This window comes from Hylobates moloch, unplaced genomic scaffold (assembly GCF_009828535.3).
Source record: "Hylobates moloch isolate HMO894 unplaced genomic scaffold, HMol_V3 SCAFFOLD_15, whole genome shotgun sequence".
NCBI lineage: Eukaryota > Metazoa > Chordata > Mammalia > Primates > Hylobatidae > Hylobates > Hylobates moloch.
In genome coordinates, this window is record NW_026652290.1 from 40,637,505 (window position 1) to 40,657,696 (window position 20,192).

Below are 20,192 nucleotides of genomic sequence, written 5' to 3' on the forward strand. Positions count from 1 at the left end.
GATTGGATAAAGAAAATATGGTAAGGAATACTATATAGCCACAAAAAGAATGAAATCATGTCCTTTGAAGCAACATGGATGGAGCTGGAGGCCATCATACTAAGTAAAATAACTCAGAAACAGAAAGTACAATACTGCATGTTCTCACTTAAAAGTGGGAGCTAAACAATGAGTACATATGAACATAAAGATGGAAGTAACAGACATTGGGGACTCCAAAATGGAGGAGGGTGGGATGGTAGTGAGGGATAAAAAATAAGTATTGGGTACAATGTTCATATTTTGGTGATGGGTACACTAGAAGCCAAATCCTCACCGTTATGCAATATATCCATGTAACAAGCATACACATGTACCCAGGAATCTAAAATGGAATAAAATAAATATTTAAAGATTTAAAAAATTTTTATTTTAAAGAGTAAAGCATCAAACCAAGGAACACGGGAGCCAAGGGTAAGCTAGGAAACGCCCAGGTCTGCTCTGACGCGCCCCCTGCAGGATCCCGTCCAGACATGCAGGAGAGGCAAGGCCGCTGGTGCGCTCTTGGGGCAGTTTTGTGTTCCCTCCTACCTGCCCTCTCCTGCCCCAAGTTCTAGCCCCACCTGCTTTGTCACCACCGCCAGCTTATGAAGGTTCCCTCTCTGGTCCTTCGTGTCCCATGGGTAAAATGGACCTAGCATGTCTAATTGCGCATGTTCCCGCAGTAATGTGAAGGACTCAAGGGCTTTGAACGCTGCGCTGTCTTAAGGGAAGGCGCCTGGGGCACTGACTTCGTCCCCTTTTCGCAGATCCTGCTCAGAGCCGCTCTACCAGGCCCCCGGCCTCTAACTGTATCCTAGCCCTCTGATCAGTCTTTGCCTACTGAGGGCAAAACTACAGGGTACAAGAACAGGGGTTGCTATGTCGCCCCATTTCCTCTGTCTTCCATTTCCCCTTTTCGGTCCTAAACCCGGAGACAGGGCCCTGTGCCAACTGGGGAGGCGCTCCCGGCTTCGCGGGGGGCGCAGGTCACAAAGCATGTTCTGCCCTGGAACGCCCGGAGGAGATAAAAGCCGCGCAGGCCCCGCGCTCGCCGCGCACTCCGACTGTTCCGACGAGGGAGCGCTGCACTCGCTGAAAATGACTCGAAAGCTGCCCCGCATCTCCGCCTCCCAGCCCCGGCGCCCGCTCGGCGCCACCCTGCAGCTCCCTGGCAGTCGGCTCTTCTTTCCTCCCATCCGTCCCCGGTTTCTGGACCCGCAGACTACGCTCCTGTTCCATCCCACCTACTCGTCCTTCTGCCCCATCTGCTACCCGTCTCTGAACCAATTCGTCCCCGTCCACTATCCCGTCGTGGGCATCGCCCCGCCGAGCTCTTCCTGCCTGAATCTTCGTAAGGGCTGCATCTGCCGCCCGCATGTCCGTTGGGGCCCCAACTTCCACTACGTCCCTCCCTATCCCCCCACGCCCCCGCCCAGCCCCTGCTTTTAGAGCCTGCCTGCAGCCCGCCCCCACCCCGCCCCCACCCAGCCACCCACGCGGCCCTGACGATCCACGACCCCACGGAGAGGCCCCTGCAGGGAACGTGCTCCGGCAGCGAAGGAGCGGACCCTGGGGTCCCCGTGGCCTGGCTGTGGACACGGAGACGCAGGACCACGGACACCCACCATTGGCCTCCGCTGCCTGCTCAGCCAGCCGCGCCAGACTCTGCATTTGTCAATGGCTTCCCCGTGTGCCTTGGTCTGGAACCACCGAGCAAACTGCAGGCCCGAGACAGAGAAGGGAGAGAGCACGAGGAAGGAGCGCTTCTGCTCGCTGGGAGGGAAACGACTGGCCAAGGTGAGGCCTAACCACATGCCCATGACCTCCGGGTCTGTCCCGTAACGGGAAGCCCTTTCCTGGAGGTCCACGGGCCTCCACGGGCGGTTGGGGTAAGGGCTGGGTCGCGAGAAGCTGGGGCTGTGGGAGCGCTGTAGCCTGGAGACCGCGTGGGACACCGTTACCTGGGGACGTTAGAAGCCCGGGGCCAGGGAGAGAGGCACGAGGGAGCAGGGCACGCATCGAACACGATGGAGCAACGCCAAGGCCATGGCAGGACACCCCAGGGAGAAGGTGATCCAGGGTGAGGTCCTTCAGAACCAGATCTTGCAGGAGCTGTACCTCAAAGAGCTACCAGCCCAGAACGTCTATGCGTGGCATCACGTGAACCCTTCCACGAGGTCCACAGATCACCAGGAAGCCCACGTCTTGGCATGGTAACCTGGAGGAGCCTGGAGACACCAGGTTTCAGAATCTCATTCGCCATGCTGCCCAGGGACCAAGGAGGAAGGACTCAGACACAGACCGAAAATCAGGAAATTACATGGGACTCAGAGCCCTGGCTCAACCCAGAATGCCCAGATCGCAGGCTCAACCACTGCAGGGTCTGCAATGACATCGCTCTGTACAAGGCTCAGATGTGGAGCCTGGGAGAAGATGATGGCCACCAGTGGCATCCCAGCAGTGGACTGAGGCCCCGGATTTCATGCCCAATGTGTGCACTGCCCCAAAAAATAAATTTTTATGTTACTTTTGAGCCATTGTATAATTTATACCAAAACACACTCATGATAGGAACCCCAAACCTAGTATGGCTTTTTTATCTCTTTTTCAAGGAGAGAAACTTACGTGATTTCATAGAAAAATTCACATTGCTATGGTGATATCAATCAGAAAGAAGTCTGCAGGAAAAGACTAACATATTGAGGCTGGTATTTGTTAGGATTCTTTCCATTGTGAGAAACAGAAACCAAATTTAAGCAGAAAAGAGAAATAGTTAACTCCTAAACTTCAGAGTTCCAAGGAATTCAGGCATGACAGGATCCAGGGACTCAAACAGTGTCACAGATTTCTCTTGGTCTCTCTTTCTTTCTCTGATTCTGCTTATCTCTGACTCTTCACTTTTGACATGATTCATTCTTGATGCTAACAAAATCTATCCTTCTGGAAGGAAAGACTGCTACCAGCAAAGCTATACCCACATTTCAGAGACAGAGTAGGACAGGGAGCAAGAGACAGAGACAAATTTTCCCACCTAATCCAGCTGAAAAGAATCTCTGAGGATTTAGGTTCATCTATCCTGTGTTACAAAGCTGCCTGCAAACTGTGCAAGCCATACCATGTTAGGGTTGGCCAAGCCTGGGCATGGACTCACGGGAGCCAAATGCACACAAGAAGCTTCCTACTGGAATCAAAGGAAGGGTGGGAAAATGTACTGCTCATACCCAAAGTAGTCTATTACAAACTTAGACATTCTCCAGGAATAAACTATAGAGTAGGAGGAAGCTGTCACTTAGGGGCACTATGGCTTATTGAATTTCGGAGTCAGCCAGCTCTGGGTTCAAATACTATGGGGTACTAGGGAAAACAATCAAAACTCTCTGAAGCCTGATAGAGGCATGTGCAAAATATACCTCAGAAGGCTCTTGTAAAGGCTTGTACAGCCAGTGCCTGGCACATACTAAATGCTCAACAAAACATGAATCCCTATAGTGGTCAGCAGCACCATTTCATGATGCCGAGTGTAGTTTGCTGTGACTTGTTTATATGTTTAGACAAAACACCTGCATTCATTCAACGTTGTCTTGCCTTGTCCTTTTGTCCAAAGAACATTGTAACATCATCCCCAGGGTGGTGCCCACTTATACCTTCTCCCCACAGCAGCCCACACTAAATGTCAATTCTGTACTCCTTTCCTATAACAAAGCTTCCATTTTGTCTCCTTTCTGTCTCAGCCATCAAATTGAAATGCAATCAAATAAATGTACCCTTGCAAGAGTGTGAATGAAGCTGTTGGAGACATTAATAAAATACTCTTGCTGATTGCATACATTAACTATTTTAAAATTTTAATTCTAGAAATGTATGTAGTAGTAGACTGGTCTCCACCAGAGATGTTTTAGAGCAACACAGCTTTCCAGCATCTCTAAAATGTTACTGGGTAGGTAACTGCCTGTATAGAAAGCCAGGTCTGAGACACAGTATCAAGCAATAGGCATCAATTTTATTATTTTTACCAATAATAAAAGTCTGTTACTGTCATTCATGCCAATAGCAGGCTTTTATTCGGGACATAGAATCAATGGCCTTTGGTGTTTCAGACATAAGCTGTTCCCAAAAGCTTCAGCCCAGAATAAAGTAACAAAAGCATCCTACATTAAAGCTGGAAGTGAATAAGATTATGATAAACTCACAAGTAACCTTGTGAGACAATCTTAGATTCTGTTTTGTATGTTGTATTTTGCTATATATAACTAATAAAAAATATTGTGCATATTATTCTGAAACTTTTTATCAACATGGCTTGAAGTTTACCCATGTTCATACATGTAGCTGAAGTTCATCCTTTTTAAACCGCAGATAATAGTGGATTTGGGGAATGTACACAGCTTTTCTGTACTCCTATCCACAGACATATTTAGTCTGCTTCCAAATTTCCAGTTACAAATAACACATCAATAAATATTCTTATGCACATGCCCTTGTTTGCATGAATGAGAGCTTCTTTAGGCTATGTGCCTAGAACAGCTATGAGCATTATGGCTAAATGCTCTCCACAGTCATTCTACCAATGTGCAGTAAGTTCAACAGAGAAGCATCCCTACTGCCCCATGACCTCACCAACATTGCCAGGCCCTTTAAACTTTGCTAATCTGCAAGATATAAAGCAGTAACTATTGTGTAATGACATGTCCCTTATTATTAGTGAGGTTGGGCTCGCCTATGGGTCTTGATTATTTGGTGTCCTGTGGCTTTGAATTTCCTGTTTATATTGTTTGTCCATTTTTCTATTGTCTTTTTTCTTTGGTTTTCAGAAGTTCTTTTAGAAAATATGGTGTCAGATGCCACACAGTATCTTTCCTCTTGTTCAAGATCTTCAGCAGAGGCTGAGGCTGAAGACAGAATATGCTGAGCACCAGCCACAAGCCCACTGAGAGGGACATTCCCTAGGAACTGGCCCTACCCACACCCCCATCCCAATGAACAACCACTGCACATATGAGGAGAGCTCACGGGTCGTCTTTGGGCCTTTGTGTTTGGTTCATGAAAAGAGCTTATTTCTTCCTCACTCTACCAGGGTGAGGGGAGATCCCCAAGAGAATTATTCCAAAACTTTGAGTGCCATAAATAAAGTGGGACTGGATTTTGATTTCTGCTGTGCACCTGATTAGCTGGTAGATTCACTGTACTGTCGTCCCTGAGTCCCTGAACTAGAGAAAAGTAGACTTGAGAAGAGGTGGCATGGTGAGGCCCTGCCCAATGGAGTGGGGCATGAATGCATGCTCCCCTCAAAGTTGGGCACATGCCACCAGAGATTCTGATTGCTAAGAAGTAGGGAGATGGAGCCCCAGTGCACCTGCAGACCTGAAGGTAGACCATGGCGGGAAGCTGAGCTAGGAGCTCCAGGCACAAAGCAGCACAGGCCCCACAGGTGTGGGTGTGAGGCCACCCACTGCATAGCAGCCTGAAAGCACAGCTGGGTCCCTCCAAAACCCACCTTTGCCAGGGTGTCTCCTCAGATGTGAGCCCCTTGTAGGACGTGAAGGTGTCACCATCCATCCACTTGATGCCCTTGGGCAATGAGCAGGGATGGCAGTTGTGGTACCCCAGGCAGAGCCATCATATGTAGTCAAAGATGTAGACATGGTTTTGTACCCCATCTCTCACTGCTCCAAATGAGGTGGGAGAGATGGAGGAAGAGGACAGGTGTGTGACAGCAGCCCATCACCACCTTTATTCCACCCACTAGAGTCTCAGCTCCTATCTCCCATGAGCGGAGTAGAGGAAAAGTTTGGAATCAAATGATTAAAGTTTTAACATGAACCAGAGCTGAATCCGATAAACCCCAAATGACTCTTCAAAGCACCAGAAGTGACTGCAAAACTATGAAACCTAGCAGAAATAACTGAAGGGAGCTTCTACTTAACGGAAAAAAAAAGGCTTGACATTGTGGGGGAGAATCATGTTTCTACCATGCTGCCTTGAACTCAGTTACCTGGCTACACCTGTCTTCCACCTGCCACAACAGTCTATGGGGCTGTTGTGATTATAAAGTGAGATTTCATTTGACACTCTTCCTACCCTGATGGCACATCTCTAGAAAAGCCTACCCCGAAATGCTCACCCATCCAATCCTGAAGCCTAGGGCTGAGTGTTGTGTCTTTAATTCATTCATTCCTCTGTGTTTCTGAGGCAAGAAGGAGGCATGTAGAATCCGGGCTCCAGTCAGCTCTCTGCATGCGTTTTTATTGCTTCCTGTCAAATCAAGGTTGCATGTTCTTTTTAGAATCCCTTTAGGAAGCCAAGGAAAAACACCAGGGCGCCCCCTGCGGGACGCATGGAGCAATCGCGGGTGCCCTCACTTGGGTTTGGGGCTTAACGCTGCTCACCTGCCTGGGTCGTAAGGTCCCTTCTTTGTCACTGAGGTCAGACTACCAGATACCTCCCTGGAACATCCGCGGGGTTCGTGTTGTGGCGGACAGACCCTCAGGGTCAGACAGAGCGAGGCGAGGGCGAGCCCTGAGGACAGGCCGTTCTTTCCCAGGCCGCTCTGTCGTTCTCAGCAAAGCAGTACCGACCCTCCCTCCACCCCGTGCCACCGCCACCACCACCCCTCCCCACGGGCCAACGAGACCTCCAAGCATGATCTCAGTACTTATTTCAGGCCAGTTTCACCTGATGACAATTTCCCCGAGTACCGAGGGAAAACCACTATAGATTATTTATTCTAAATAAGCCAAAACAACGTCCCAAATGGACATGCCTGGTGAAGGTTTTAGCCATGGGTTTAATTGAAACCACAGCTCGGAGAAGAGCACGGCTCTGTTTCAAGCTCCTAGATGGCTCCTGGCCGCAACGCTTTCCCACACTCAGGCCTGATGTGGTGTGGAGCTGGGCCATCACCTGGCCCCTAGGTCAGAAACAGGTGCTGGAGCTGTTGCCTCTTCCTCAGGTGGGGGCTGGGGGTGTCACAGTCAGGTCAGCCACAACCCCTTGTGACTAGTGTTGCAATTTTTAAAAAGAAAGAGAAAAAGAGAGTCTCTCATCAAATGGCTTTCTTCCATGATTTTCTTCCTGCTCTCTCTCTACATCTCCTCACTCCCCTACCCCCAGCCATCTTCCCCCCGCCCCCTCCTTGTGGCTGTCTCCTCCATCCATTAGATCATGCATGCCATCAGGGCAGAGACATGCCTCTATGCTCACCTCTGTATCCATATAGGAGGCCCATGTGTTCAATGAGTGGCAGAAGGTGACAATAAAACTACAAAAGGCCAGTTCGGGACTTTTGTAATAGCATGGCTAAATGACTACCTGAGTTCTCTCATTTCCCCCTAAAGTGGCTACCATGCACCTTTGGCTTGGAAGGTAGACAGGTGGCATGGAGAGAAGTATAAGATTGGTCCTTTGAGATCCCTGAATGCCCTTTCACAGAGGTGAGGTTTCCAGGAAACCAAACAAAGCCCGCCTTTTTGTCTCACCCCCTAGAGAGGTGGGACAGGCACCCTCCTAACACTAGGTTGCCCACTGGACTCTTGGGAGCCGCCTTGAACAAGGCCTGAAGGGACACCCGGTGCTCAACACTGAAACAGAAATCCGCCACTGTTTGATATTTGTCCTTCAAACCCCTAGGTCGGATTATAAATACAAATAAAATTAGGCCAAATGGTCCTTACCTTGCTTGGAAGCCATACTACAGATATGCAAATTAACTTGGGCAGGACAGACCCGAGCAAATCTCACCATTGCTCTTGCGTCCAAGTTCCCATCACTCATTCACTGGGCCAAGCTCTGTGGAAGGTCTAGGGTGCCAGCAGTGTTCTGAGGGTCCTCAATTCCAGAGAAGGCCACGGCTGTACCTTTCAAAGCATTTATTGGCCATTGTAAGAGCTGAGAGATAAAGACCCTTAATTTTCACACAGAATAAAACAGAGCCTACCTATTACTCATTCAATCAGAAAAGCTTTGTGGGCATTCTGACGCCTGACTGATGTTGCTTGAAACAGAAAAGTTGGAAAACTGGAAAGAGAACTGATTTTCAAGCATGGGGGCTGGGAGTAAATGTCCTACCGTTGCCCACTCACCTGCCCCCAATCAAGTACTTAGCTTTCTTATTTCAATGAACAGATAATTGATTGCCTACAAGAAGATCTACAGTCTTCTCAAGATTCCAAGCATCCCCTTTAGAAATGTCTCTAGAGCCGGGTGTGGTGGCTCATGCCTGTAATCCTAGCACTTTGGGAGGCTGAGGTGGACAGATCACCTGAGGTCAGGAGTTTGAGACCAGCCTGGCAAACATGGTGAAACCCCCGTCTTTACTAAAAATACAAAAATTAGCCGGGTGAGGTGGCACGCACCTGTAATCCCAGCTACTTGGGAGGCTGCGGCAGTAGAATCACTTGAATCCAGGAGGTGGAGGTTGCAGTGAGCTGAGATTATGCCACGGCACTCCAGCCTGAGTGACAGAGCGAGACTCCATCTCAAAAAAAAAAAAAAAAATGTCTCAAGAGTATCTGTGCCCTGTCAACTGTGATATGTGAAATGAAATCAGAGAGAGTGACATGAAAGCAGGGTCGGGAATAGCCCAACATCCCAAGCTTTCTCTTCGTTTTAGGGGACTTCAGCCTCCTCACAGGAGAGCAGCTCTCCACTGCAGCCTGCTGACCTCAAGCCCCTGCCTCCTCCATCCTCTTTCTCTCTGGGACCACACACATGGGAATCATAAACACAAAAGACCCTGAGACTCAGTATGGGCTTTTTTTGTTTGTTTTGCCTTGGTTGGGGCTGGGAAAAGAGATAACACCAGTCAGCTTTCACGGTTGCTACTGTTTTTAATTAACCCACTCTACTAGAGTAGGTACTGGGAAAGGCCAGATGGTTCTCCCCTTTTGTTTGGAGCTCTGAGCTTTCTCCACCCCTGTGTTATCGCCTGTTAAGTTTTTAGGATCCATCCAACTGGATGGAAGCAACGGCAGAGCCTGACTCTGCAGGAGTGCCTTTGCCACCCCTAGGGAGGCCTGCTCGAGAATGTGCCCTACTGAGAATCACCAGCAGCAGAGCAGGTGCAATGGATAAACATACAAGACAGGGGACTAGTGGGGCTGGGAATTGCACAGCCACACCCTGAAACAGAGAAGTGTATTACTAGGTCCTTCAAGACCAAAAACATCCCATCACAGCTTGTTGATCATTTCTTCTGAAATGCACAAAAAATATATAAAACAAGAAATTCCCCAGTGTCATTACCAGACTAGGAACTCAGGATTGAGCCTGGGACACCTTAGAATATGTTCTGCTTTCTGACATCTTTGGCCAGCATTGGTGGGAGTCACAACTGGTACAAGCTTTCCAGGGGGAAATTTGGAAAAATGCATCAAATGATCAGATATAAATCTATCTATTTAATAGATAAATTCTTCTATTTCCGTAATTTATCTATGGCAAATGATCAGATGAATGCACTTTGTTTGTAAAAGTAACAAATGGAACAAACCTAAACATCCATGTGATGGTTCATCTTATATGTCAACTTGCCTGGGCCGAAGGATGCCCAAATTAAACATTATATATGGACGTGTCTGTAAGGGTGTTTCCGGTGGAGAAGGGTGTTGGACTCCAACTAAAGAAATATTTCATTGGCCTTCCTGGGTCTCTAGCCCGCAGACAGTGGATTGTGGGTCTTCTCAGCCTCCATGATCATAGGAGACAGTTCTTAATTTTGTATACATATAAAAGTCATATTGGTTCTGTTTCTCTAGAAAACCCTGACTAATGCAATTCATAAATCTAAGATTGGTATTGCAAGATCAAATCTATGTGAATATTCATATACACACCAAAAGTATAATGAATATTTTTATAACTTCCTGTTTTCATAAATTTACCCAATGAGCAAATAATCAGGGAGGAAAAAGCTGTTTATATTTTGAAAACAAAACAAAATATCTCCATCCCTAGTTTCATCCGGTTCTTCAGAATAGCCAGGATGTCTTATTTCACAGCAGACTTGCAAGAGTGTCTGAGGGTTGAGAGTTTCTTTGTTTTTAAAAATCTTTTTAACTGCTCTATTTTTTCATGAATGAACTTCACTCATGGCCAGTCTTGTTTCACAAACTCATGTCCTCCACCACTCCCTGCACTGGATTATTTTGAAGTAAATCTGAGACATCATAGTACTTCATTCACAAATGTTTCAGCATGTCACCTCTAACACATAACGTGCTTTTAGAAACATAACAATGCTACCATTATCATACCTAACAATTTAACAGGAATGCTGTAACATCGTGAAATACCCAGCCAGTGATACATTTCCCTGGGGCCACGTCTAACAATTCTGTTACCCCTGGGTGGGTTACCTAATCTCTTACACACTTACTTTCTTCATTTTAAAATGGAGAAGATATAGGATAATTGACTGTTAATGAGATAATGTACTTAAAGTGCTTAGCTTAGGGTCTGGCACACGGTAAAGGCTCCCCTACCTGGCGGCATCAGATCATTTGTGATGTTACACACATTTTCCTTTCGCCAGGCTTTTGTATGAATTAATCCTTACTTTGTAAATGTCCTGTTCATATTCTCTGGCCCTTTTTGTAGTGGGCAATAAGGATACCAACATTGTATTATCCCTTTTTTACAGAGGAAGAAACTGGGGCACAGAGTTTTTGACTTGCACGAGGGATTTAGCTAGCATACTCCATCAGCAAGTGGTGGAGTTGTGACTGGAGTCCAGGCGGCCCGACGCCAGGGCCACCTCTCTGAAATTCTTATGACCGCAGTCGCCTCTTGCGAGTACACAGTAAACAGGGCCTGCTGATCCCCACTCATCACCCTTGGACAGACTGCGGCAATCTCAGAAGCCCAAGAGTTTGGAACACATTCGAAAATGGCACTATCTCCACCTTCTCCGCAGCCGAAAAAGAAGAAAGATATCCTTGGCCTTAAATTGGAGAGCCCCGAGAAGGTAATGTGTGCACCCCGGGGTGCCCGCCCACCCGTAAGGCTCCATTCTGGCCACCTAGGTAGGTTGCGGCAGCCTGAACGGGGCTCTGTGAGCTTCGGGCTGGACAGCGGTTCCTCAGCAGCCACTAGAGGGCGCAATGGCGCCGCAGGCAGGCACCGAAGTCCTTGTTTGCCGAGCTCAGGCGTGACCTTGTTTGCCCTGTGTCTCAAGGGAGGAAATGTTCATCTCTTTCTCAAGGTTCTTCACCCAATGGGCTGCTTTCTTTTCCTCTTGATGTCATCCTTTTACACAGGCAGGAAATTATGTTCACTTCTACTATCCTGTGGTCATTTAAAACCACAAACAAAGCTGATTGACCAGGAAGTCAGATAATTAAAAGAGCCATAAATTTTTGATAAAGCCTTGTTGATTGAAGAAAGCAAAGTAGCCAAATATCGTGATTGACAGGGGAACCAGCAGCCTGAGAGGCTGAGCTCTCCAGATTGCAGTGGAAAGGCATAAGTTGGTTATTAAAACAAGTTGGCAAGCTGTGACCAGCATTTTGAAAAATTGAGCTAGTCTTGAACAAAATAGAACAAATAAAATAGAACAGAGCTTTTTCCATTCCGTGTGTGCACACTGAGTTGCTTACTAAATTATGTTTCTCATTGTACTTCAAAGTTTTAAAAATATGAAAACCTTGACCAGGCTCAGTGGCTCATGCTTGTAATCCCAGCCTCAGTGACAAAAGCAAAACTCTGTCTCAAAAAAAAAAAAAAGAGAGAGAGAGATAAGAAGAAGAAATTTGGAGAAACGAGGCCATCAGAGAGGATGAGAGGATGAAAATACTCATCAGGACATAAAGCTTTGGTGGCTGTCAGACTGAGAAACAGCCCATTTACTAAGTGTGGGGGAAAAAAGCTATTGTGCATGACCCTCATGTTTCTCTATAGCCTCAACCACAGATTGGGTTTTGCCCAACTTTTCAGTGGACCATACCACAAAGGTAGTGGATTTAAGGTGAAAAATATTTGAATGTTGACAAGATAATTGTCAGATGATTGTAGCAGAAGTCAGTTTTCATTTTTTAAACTGATAAGAAAATGTTTGTGAATTTGACAGACATGGTAAACAAACAAAATTGTGATTTATGTTGCTCAAATGAGAATAAAATTTATTTCACAAATTACTGACTTTGTAACATTTACAGTTTAATCGTTCATTGTGGAAAAACAGGGGAAAGGGCATACACTATCCAAGCACAGGCTTCCATATAGGGCTCAGCCCACCATGACATGGGGATGACCCCCAGATCTCACCCACCACGACACGGGGATGCCCCCAGCCCTCACCCACCATGACATAAGGATACCCCCAGCTCTCACCCACCATGACATGGGGATGGCCCCAGCTCTTATCCTATCGTCCTCTTCTCTAAGCCTGAGCTCAACTGGGTGTCTAGAACGCTAACCCTAGCCTCATCCTGCAGCAGAAAATAGGTGTAGGAATGAGGAGATGTGGAGCAAAACAAGTCATCTTCCAGCCATAGGTGTCAGTCCAGCAACTCTTAGCCAGTCGTGAGAGTACACTTCTTTCTTCTTGAGCCTAGTTTTGGGCCTGAAATCAGGAAAGATCTATTTACTCCTTTTCTGATGTGGTGGGAGATGGGGGCTGAGGAGGAAACCTGCCATGGGAATGCGAAAACCTCTACCTTGCTGTCAGTTCATCTGCTGGTATATCCCTGAGGCTTCCATTTCTCTTGGGTTATCTTTGCAAGGTGGTTATGCCAGAGCATCACAGGTGAGCAGTGGCAACTGTCACTTTTCCTATAAAAGCCCCAGAGGAAAGGTGAATTTGGATGACAAGAGCCAGGGCTCTGAGGTGCTTCTCAAGTGGAGAGCCCCTCTCCAGGGACAGCCCGGGAGATGAGGGTGGAATTGTATTGGTGAACAGCAGCATTTCTCAGAAGTCCCTGGGTGTATGGGAGGGGACATCCACACACAGAGTTCTCATCTCCCAGAATAATACCACTGGAGATGTGTGGCCTCTAACATTCAGACCCAGCAGCCACCGCTCCTAGAGCCATGGTCACCCTCTGTAGCTCACTCCAGACCTCATCTGGAACAGCCTCTGTTCTTCAGGGAAACCAGGAAGGAATTTTCCACTTTACACAGCCCCAGATCAATACCAAACAAGCATGTGTTGGAGGGAAGTTTATAAATAAAAAACAGGACCAAGTGCCGACGAAAGGTCAACCAACCGTGACGTGGCAGGAAGTGGTCTGCGTCACTATGGGGTGCTGATGGGTGTGGGGGCCCCTGGGGGCTGAGGCTCCCTGAGCACGTTCCATATTTTGGCAGGCCAGCTCCTCACGGCATCCCACGGTTTGCCAAGCACTTTTTGCATGTATATCTTCATCTTGCTTGGGTCCTCCGGGAAAAGATCACACCTTCCTGGGCCCTTTATTTAACGTGACTGGGTCTCTCCCAGGGCCTCTCTCACGAGCCGACTCAGGGTATTTGAGGGGAGATACCAAAGGAAGTGGGTTTTGTGGCTGACTCAGTCATTATAGGAAGGTGAATGTAAAGGTAACCCAGCGACTCAGCACCTGTATTTCACCTCTCTGGTCCAGTCTCCTCTCTCAGCCCTACCTCCGGGTCAGCCCCTGGGGATTCCCAGGGGAGTCTCTAATTCCCTCAAGCCAGGGTCTTGGAAAGGAGTGATGAGGGTTTACAGCTAATTCATAGCATTAAAAAACTTTGTGAATCATTAAATTATAAATTGGCCTGTGATGAAGATACACTGGCTCCTTGGAAACGGACTTCACTTTGCTTGGAGTAGAATTCTGGAGCCCACCCCCAAGGACTAGGGATAGGACCCCACTGACCTCATATTTGCACCAAGCCCAGCTGGAGAAACGGGAGAGAATTGAGGGTGGCCTTCAGCTTTCCTATAAACTACCTTTTTGTCCCTTAGCCATTGAACTCTTAAACTTCCTTTCTTATACAAACTTGGACTTGAGACCATGAGCGGAGCTGTTACCTGCCAACCTGCCTACATGTCAGCGGTGATGCCAGGCTACTTACTTTAATTATTTGTATTCTTGCTGCATTGCATCCCTATTATTTCATTAGGAATTAGTAGAACTTTAAAAAGTTTCTTTGCATCTCGATTTCTCTCTCCAACATGGGAGTCGTCATTCCTCATGGAGGATTTGCTAGTTTAATTAAAACAGGCTGTTTGTCTTGTTGCACCCAAGAGGAAAATGGGCGTTACTGATCTGTTCCGCACTCGTCTCCTCACTCGCTGCTGTTCTCTTCTCTGGGCTGGTCTCTGGAGGCTGCCTGCAGTGCTGGAGCGGGCAGGGTGGCTGCAGGCGGGCTGAGGACGCTTCGCCCTTCCTTCTGTGGAGTGCATATGAAACCAGGCCATGCCAGGAAACCCCATGAGGGCAGTGGGCACCACCTCTGGCCGCTTGACTAACCCTGCAATAAGATCTGGACCGCAATGGGTGAGTGGTCACTGGCTCGTGGTTTGGTGAGGATTTGGGGAATACCCCCACCCTATTCAGATTTGAGGGCATCTCGCACCCTTCCCCCTTCCTTCCCAGCCATTTCCCTCTGTAGGATGGAGGGAGCCAGAGGCAGCTGCAGTGTGGGGAGAGTGGGAGAGGTGCGGGGACGTGTCCTCTCTGAAGGGTGTGCCTGCGAATTTTAGAAAATGGATTCTCTAGCAATTAATTATTTATAAGTGAATGACCACACTCACAGGACATCAGTCGAGGCTGTCAGCAAAACAGAAAGCTGACCCGTCAGAAGAAAAGGTATTTTCTGGAAACCTCTGACTTCCCGGAGACCAGCACTGTTGGTGAATTCTTTAACTGGAGTTTTATAAGTCAAAAAGCTTCCCTCTTTCCAATATGTGTCTCTACTTTCTTTTTATTGAAAAGTATCAAAAATGTAATAGTAGTAATGAATTATATTAGCCATTTTTTAATGCTGTTATTCTTAAAATGTATTTTATGTCCTACCTCAGAGCAATGGGGAGGCAATGGGAAGGCAATGGGGAGGCATAGCTTAATGGGCACAGAATTTCAGCTTGAGAGGATGAAACAATTCTGGAATGGATGGTGGTGATGGCTGCACAACAGGTGAATGTACTTAATGCCACTGAACTATACATTTAAAAATTGTTAAAATGGTAAATTTTATGTTCATATAGTTCACCAAAATAAAAATTTTAAAAGCAAATGTTAAATAAAGAGTGGACCAATGTCAAGTCGAGGCCTCCGTAGGATGCTGAACAAATGTGTAATGTGAGGTCACCTTGGAACATAAATTCTTCAAAGACAGGAGCAGGCTCCTTAGCACCTGAAAGTCCATCCCACACTGGGCACCACCCACCGCCTATGAACGAGAGCACAGCGCCTCCCGACCCACCCTGCTCCCCACGCCATCCCAGGGCCACAGGCCTCCTGACACCCTCTGGCTCCCCTTCTCGCCCCTGCCGGCTGGCTCTCAGGGCTGACTCCCTTCCAGCCACCACTGACTGCTTACTAAGTCTCAGTGTCAACAACCCACAGCTTCAGAGGGTTGAGCTATGCCTAATTCCCTCAGGCCAGGGTCTTGGAAAAAAGTGATGAGGGTTTACAGCTAATTTTTAGTATTAAAAACTTTGTGAATCATTAAGTTATAAATTGGCCTGTGACAAGGGCACACTGGCTCATTGGAAACTGACTTTGCCTTGCTTGGACTAGAATTCTATCATCTGTGTGCCAATTGTGTCTCTCACAGGCTGCTCAGAATTCTGGTTGACGTGTGTCTAAAAGGGAAAGGAAAGGAATTCCTGCTTGCTTTCGTTTGACAGATAAAGCCGCTCTAAGCATGGAAGGGTGACCAAGAGGTAGTCATGGCCACACCCATGGGTCCCCACTGGTCTAGGTGACTTTCAACTCGCTTCTGGAAGCACAGTGCTAAGGCTGTGGTCACAGCTCTTTGTCTGCACTGGCAGAATGAGAGAGACGCAGACACAGCAAAAGACCCCCGAGCACAGGGCCCTGCGGACACTGGACAGGCATGGACAAATACTGCTATCCTTGCCAACCCTCTCCTGGTGCTAGACTGCCCTCCTGTGGTCCCTCGACAGCACAGGCTCCCATCTCAGACTCCATGGGTGCCACATCATGGGCAAACTTCCGGGCATGTCCACTGCCATTTCTAAAACCCTCCATGTCCTGTTCTCAAGGGGCCCAAGTACTGTATCCATCCAGGCCTCAGTGAGTGGGCATGTGTCAATAAGCCCATAGGCTAAAGAGGGCCTTCTGCAGAAGCCGTGTCTTTCCCTGAAGAAGCAGCTCTGATAGAAGCAAACAAATGACAACAAACACAACAGACCCTCTCACTAGTACGCAACTGCCAGCTTCAGAGTGGACGGCCCCGATGAAATGTGTCCTCCTCCAGCTGTGAGCCACCGCGCAATGATGGACCCTCCATCAGTGCATGATGAAACTCGTGTCCTCCCACCCGCTCACCTGCGGTGCGGTAGCAAGGTGTGTGCTGCAGCAGCTGGACCGGAGGAGACGGCCGACACCTTCTGGGCGGCATGTGGTATCTCACTGTCTTCCAAAACTTGGTCTTCACACACTGTGACTGCTCCGTGAAGTCCCCATGCCACCGGATGGCACCGTGCTTCTGTTTGATGTACTGAATTGACTCTGGCATGACTGTGTAGTCCTCGATTTTCTCCAGCTCAATGAGAATAACCTTCATCCCGTCCTGGATCAGGGCATTGTAGACAGCGATTTGTTCTTCCGACAGGTTCTTCAACAGGCCAAAGCCCAGCGATTCGGGGACCACAATGACAATCAGCCTCCTGCACAGCTTAACGTTTTCATCGATGACATTGGCCACGGCTGGAAATAAAGAAAGAAGGCTCAGAAGAGCTCACAGTTAAAACAGCTCAGGTCTTAACGCTAGTGAGAATATTTGAAACAGGCCAGGAGAAAATTGACTTTTTTTTTTAAATGAAGTCTCGCTATGTTGCCCAGGTTGGAGTGTAGGGATGCAATCTCAGCTCACTGCAACCTCCACCTCCCAGGTTCAAGCAATTCTCCTGCCTCAGCCTCCTAAGTAGCTGGGATTACAGACATGTACCACCACGCCCAGCTAATTTTTGCATTTTTAGTAGAAATGGAGTTTTACCACAAGATGGTGTCGAACTCCTGACCTCAAGTGATCCGCCCATCTCGGCCTCGCAATGTGCTGGGGTTACAGGTGTGAGCCACCGTGCCTGGCCAAAAATGTACTTTAAAATAAACATGACTTAGTCAGGAATGAATTAATACAAGTTTTGGGTTTTTTTTCTTTTTTTTTTTTTTAACATTTGTCACCTCTTCTTGAAGGCTTTGTGGTTTTCCCTGAAGCCTTGGTCCTCTAGAGTCATGAATCATATTTTGCATGTGGTTTCTTTGTATGTCACTTTCCCTGGCCAACAAGTATCTGATGGTGCCTAACTCTGTATCCCCAGACTAGCTGAAGGTCTGGTGTATATTAGCAGATGAACACATTCTTAAAAATAGATGTTAAAAGGATAGGAAACATGTAGTTAGCTGAAATGTTGCATTAATCTTGAATCTGTGTTTTCCTTTTGTTCTTTATAGTTATTTAAATGACCAGGATGTATGTGACTACTTTAGAAACCAAATAACATGCCCTGATAATTGCTTGGGAAAGGGAGGGTTCTCTAAATACCCAGCTCTGCAGATGCTATTCAGTCTACAGTTGCCTCTCATAAGAAATAAGAATAGACTGGAACCTCCCTGAGGACAGGCCCTTCTGCTTGGCTGATTTTCGTATTCCTAGTGCCTAGAATACTGTCTATCACATAGAGGTTTTCAATAAATATATGTTGAATAAGTGAGTGAACTGGCATTCACTGGTGACTAGAAAAGAATGTTTATTTCAGATTTCAGCCATTTTGCTGTATAGCCTTCCAAGAAGGAGAACAAAGGGACAGGAAGGCACTGTTGTGTGAGTGTCTAAGGTGTGCTGAGCTCCATGCCAGGGGCCCCTTCTCAGGTTTTCTCATTCAGTTCTCTCATCTGAGTCAGGGAAGCACCCCATCCCCATTTTACAGATGAGACAACTGAGGTTCAGAGATGTTAACTGAACTGTCCAAAGCCACCTTCCTATCAAATGGGAAAAGTACACTAAAACTTCCATTTTATTTAGGGAGGGGAGGGGCAACTAGGGTTGAGGTTTATAAAATCAGCTTTAAGCACTACCTGATTTACATTGTTCAAACCCATGGAAAACACCCAGCAGTTCGTCTCAGGGACGTGAGGGCAAATGACCTCTCGCCACCTTTCAGTCCTTTAGCCACACTACATCACTGGCCACCTGTTTCTGTGAATGGCTTAACCAGGCAACTCACTCAAAGTGAGACGCGTGCTGCTGCAAGCAGGAATCCCAGGCACTGCGGGGCAAGGAGGAGCCTAGAGCAGGCAGCTAGCTTGGGCCTAACCTCCTTGGCTGGGGGCTGGGCACTGGTGGGCAGGGGGCGCTGGTCATAGACTTTCTGTGGTTCCATGGGGAAGGCAGGTAGAGTCACCGCCATTAGTAAAGTGGAGGAACAAAGGGGTCGCTCTCCTTTTATTGGTTATTTTTATACCTCACTTAAAACACACCTTGTCCAGGGAATTCATCTCTGCCGAATATAAACAACTTATATCCACATTGTCTCTCCAACACCTCGGGCAGGATCTTCAACACGAGGGCATCCACGGCATGCCTCTGGCTTTCCTTGTGGGGCTTGGGGTATAAGACATAGGCATCATACAGCTTCCCATCTGAAAAGGAATTGGACAAGCTCGTGGAATTGTTGCTACCAAATTCTCTCATGTTAACAAACCGGAAACCTGAGCGGCTACCATGGTGTCCTTTGGCCTGGGTTCCATGACTTCTGAGTGCCCAATTGGCTGACTTGGTGCCAGGGGCTGTCAAGCAACATCATCTCCTCTCACAAATGGACCCCTGAGGGAGGTGGTCTTATCCCCAATGTGCAAGAGTGAAGCTGAGGCTGGGTAGGCTGCATCACATCTGCAATCCCTAACCCTACCCCATGTCTTTTGATTCTAAGTCCACCACTCCCTGTGATGTGGCCAGAAATGAGAATTAAAGGCAGGAGACTTGTCCAGCGCAGTGGTGCATGGCTGTAATAAACAAGCTGAAGCAGGAGGATAGCTTGAGGCCAGGAATTCAAGACTATCCTCAGCAACATAACAAGACTCTCCAAAGAAAATAATTTTTAAAAAGTTAGCCAGGCATGATGGCTCAGGCCTGAAATTCCAGCTACTCAGCAGGCAGAAATGGGAGCTTAGGAGTTCAAGGACATGGCCAGGCATGGTGGCTCATGCCTGTAATCCCAGCACTTTGGGAGGCCAAGGCAGGTGGATCACCTGAGGTCAGGAGTTCAAGACCAGCCTGGCCAACATGGTGAAACACTGTCTCTACTAAAAATACAAAAAATTAGCCAGACATGGTGATGGGCACCTGCAATCCCAGCTACTCAGGAGGCTGAGGCAGGAGAATCGCTTGAACCTGGGAGGTGAAGTTTTCAGTGAGTCGAGATCACACCATTGCACTCCAGCCTGGGCAACAAGAGCAAAGCTCTGTCTTGAAAAAAAAAAAAAAAAGAGTTCAAGGATGCAGTGAGCTGTGATCCCGCCACTGCACTCCAGCCTGGATGACAGAATAAGACCACATCTCTAAAACAAACAAAAAAAGGATCTCTAAAATAAACAAACAAAAAAGCAGGAAACTCTAGCCATTTACCCATGTTACCCTCAGCGTGTCCTGTGTGACAGAGCACTGTCCTAACTGCACCAGGCAAAACTGGATGACTCCCTCCTGATTCAGACCCACCAGTGAATTCCATCACTACAAACCCATAGACTCACATCTGTGAAACGAGAAAAAGCAATTGAGCAGACTCTAGTAATCTGCAGTGCCGTTCAGAGAAGTCGAACCCAGTGGCGCATGTCATCGTCGTCAGTATTTATTGAGCAACCTCAAAAGCAGCCCCTGCATTGGCCAGTGCAGAGATGAACAAGACACAGACCTCACTGGGCAGACCATTCACATGCACAGAAATTAAACAACACAAGACACTACGAGGCGAGAGAGTCAAATGAACAGAAAAGACAGCAAGAAACAAACATCCCCACGGTCTGGAG

At 47.5% G+C, this 20,192-nt stretch overlaps 2 protein-coding genes across 4 annotated transcripts in view; one reads left to right on the top strand and one right to left on the bottom strand.

The window, feature by feature from the left end:
* The first annotated feature begins 1,017 nt into the window (after positions 1 to 1,017).
* On the top strand, positions 1,018 to 11,995 carry LOC131381274 (uncharacterized). Its single transcript, XM_058428099.1, has 5 exons — positions 1,018 to 1,372; positions 1,471 to 1,818; positions 2,131 to 2,560; positions 10,859 to 10,981; positions 11,914 to 11,995. Exons 1-5 carry the CDS (start codon positions 1,018 to 1,020, stop codon positions 11,993 to 11,995), a joined length of 1,338 nt encoding a protein of 445 aa, XP_058284082.1.
* A 532-nt stretch (positions 11,996 to 12,527) lies between these two features.
* IL1RL2 (interleukin 1 receptor like 2) overlaps positions 12,528 to 20,192 on the bottom strand; it is a 52,015-nt gene continuing 44,350 nt past the window's right edge. For all 3 annotated transcript variants that reach the window (XM_032177447.1, XM_032177446.2, XM_032177445.2), the window contains 3 exons: positions 18,645 to 18,806; positions 16,491 to 16,871; positions 12,528 to 12,577 (listed from right to left, as the gene is read on the bottom strand). In XM_032177447.1, coding sequence (XP_032033338.1) covers positions 12,528 to 12,577; positions 16,491 to 16,871; positions 18,645 to 18,806 — 593 coding nt within the window. The remainder of the gene's footprint in view (positions 12,578 to 16,490; positions 16,872 to 18,644; positions 18,807 to 20,192) is intronic.